Raw genomic sequence first — 2,008 nt, forward strand, 5'->3', positions numbered from 1 at the left:
AGATAATAAAGATTAGAGCAGAAATAAATGACATAGAGACCAAAAAAACAATACAGAAAATCAATGAAACCAAGAGCTGGTTCTTTAAAAGGATAAACAAGATTGATGAACCTCTAGCCAGGCTCACCAAGAAGCAAAGAGAGAGGACCCAAATAAACAAAATCAGAAATGATAGAGGCGAAATAACAACAGACCCCACATAAATACAAATGATTGTTAAAAAATACTATGGACAACTCCACTCCAACAAACTAGACAACCTGGAGGAAATGGACATATTCCTAGAAAAATACAACATTCCAAAACTCAATCAGGAAGAATCTAAAAATCTCATCAGGCCAATAACTATGGAGGAAATTGAAGCAGTCATCAAAAAGCTTCCAGCAAACAAAAGCCCAGGACAGGACGGCTTCACAGGGGAGTTTTACCAAACATCCTCCTCAGACTACTACAAAAAATTCAAGAGGAAGGAACACTTCCAAGCTCATTCTATGAAGCCAGCATCACCCTAATACCAAAACCAGGTAAAGACAACACAATGAAAGAGAATTACTGGCCAATATCCCTCATGAACATAGATGCCAAAGTCCTCAACTAATCTTAGCAAATCAGATCCAGCAGTACATCAGAAAGATCATACACCATGACCAAGTAGGATTTATCCCAGGGATGCAAGGATGGTACAATATCCGCAAATCAATAAACGTGATACATCACATAAACAAATTCAAAGAAAAAAACCACATAGTCATATCAATTGATGCAGAAAAAGTGTTTGACAAAATTCAACACCCATTTTTGATAAAAACTCTCAGCAAAGTGGGAATAGAAGGATCATACTTCAACATAATAAAAGCCATATATGACAAACCCACAGCCAACATCATACTCAATGGACAAAAACTAACACCCTTTCCCCTAAGAACAGGAACAAGACAGGGATGCCCTCTCTCACCACTCTTGTTCGACATAGTACTAGAAGTATTAGCCATTGCGATTAGACAAGAAGAAATAAAATGCATCAAAATTGGAAAAGAGCCTTCCTTCCTGCTTCTCTCGCACGCTTCGCGATATGGGGCAGAGCGTCCCGACCGCCAGCTGCACCTGAACACCCCGGAAGCCGTCCCCGCGATGGAAGAGGACCAAGAGCTGGAGAGAAAAATGTCTGGATTGAAGACCTCAATGGCTGAAGGCGAGAGGAAGACAGCTCTGGAAATGGTCCAGGCAGCTGGAACAGATAGACACTGTGTGACATTTGTTTTGCACGAGGAGGACCATACCCTAGGAAATTCTCTTCGTTACATGATCATGAAGAACCCGGAAGTGGAATTTTGTGGTTACACTACAACCCATCCTTCAGAGAGTAAAATTAATTTACGAATTCAGACTCGAGGTGCTCTTCCAGCTGTTGAGCCATTTCAGAGAGGCCTGAATGAGCTCATGAATGTCTGCCAACATGTGCTTGACAAGTTCGAGGCCAGCATAAAGGAATATAAGGACCAAAAAGCAAGCAGAAATGAATCCACATTCTAGTCCCTGTGCACTATAGAGGGAGGAACATCCTCTGGGATATTTTCTTCGTGATCTTGCAAAACCCAGAAATAGAAGTTTATGATTACAACATGATCTGCTCTTCAGAAAGGTGTGATTCTAGCTATTAACTCATTACAGCTGTGGGAATCCCTGCAAGAACCTTTGTATTCTAATAAATTCCCTCTTTAAACTAAAAAAAAAAAAAAAAAATTGGAAAAGAAGTAAAACTGTCCTTATTTGCAAATGACATGATATTGTACATAAAAAACCCTAAAGACTCCATCAAAAAACTATTAGACTTAATAAATTAATTTGGCAATGTAGCAGGATACAAAATTAACGCCAAGAAATCTATGGCATTTCTATACACCAATAGTGAACTTACAGAAAGAGAGACTAAAAAAACAATCCCATTTACCATCGCAACAAAAAAATTAAGATACCTAGGAATAAACGTAACTAAAGAGGTAAAAGA

At 38.9% G+C, this 2,008-nt stretch overlaps 1 protein-coding gene across 1 annotated transcript; it reads left to right on the top strand.

Annotated features, from left to right (window-relative positions):
• The first annotated feature begins 1,046 nt into the window (after positions 1–1,046).
• Positions 1,047–1,739, top strand: LOC138993892 (DNA-directed RNA polymerases I and III subunit RPAC2). The gene has a single exon (XM_070393353.1). It carries the CDS (start codon positions 1,132–1,134, stop codon positions 1,531–1,533), a length of 402 nt encoding a protein of 133 aa, XP_070249454.1. The 5' UTR covers positions 1,047–1,131; the 3' UTR covers positions 1,534–1,739.
• Positions 1,740–2,008: the final 269 nt, after the last annotated feature.

This window comes from Myotis yumanensis, unplaced genomic scaffold (assembly GCF_028538775.1).
Source record: "Myotis yumanensis isolate MYYU_CA2020_CCGP unplaced genomic scaffold, mMyoYum1.0.hap1 SCAF_16, whole genome shotgun sequence".
Lineage (NCBI taxonomy): Eukaryota > Metazoa > Chordata > Mammalia > Chiroptera > Vespertilionidae > Myotis > Myotis yumanensis.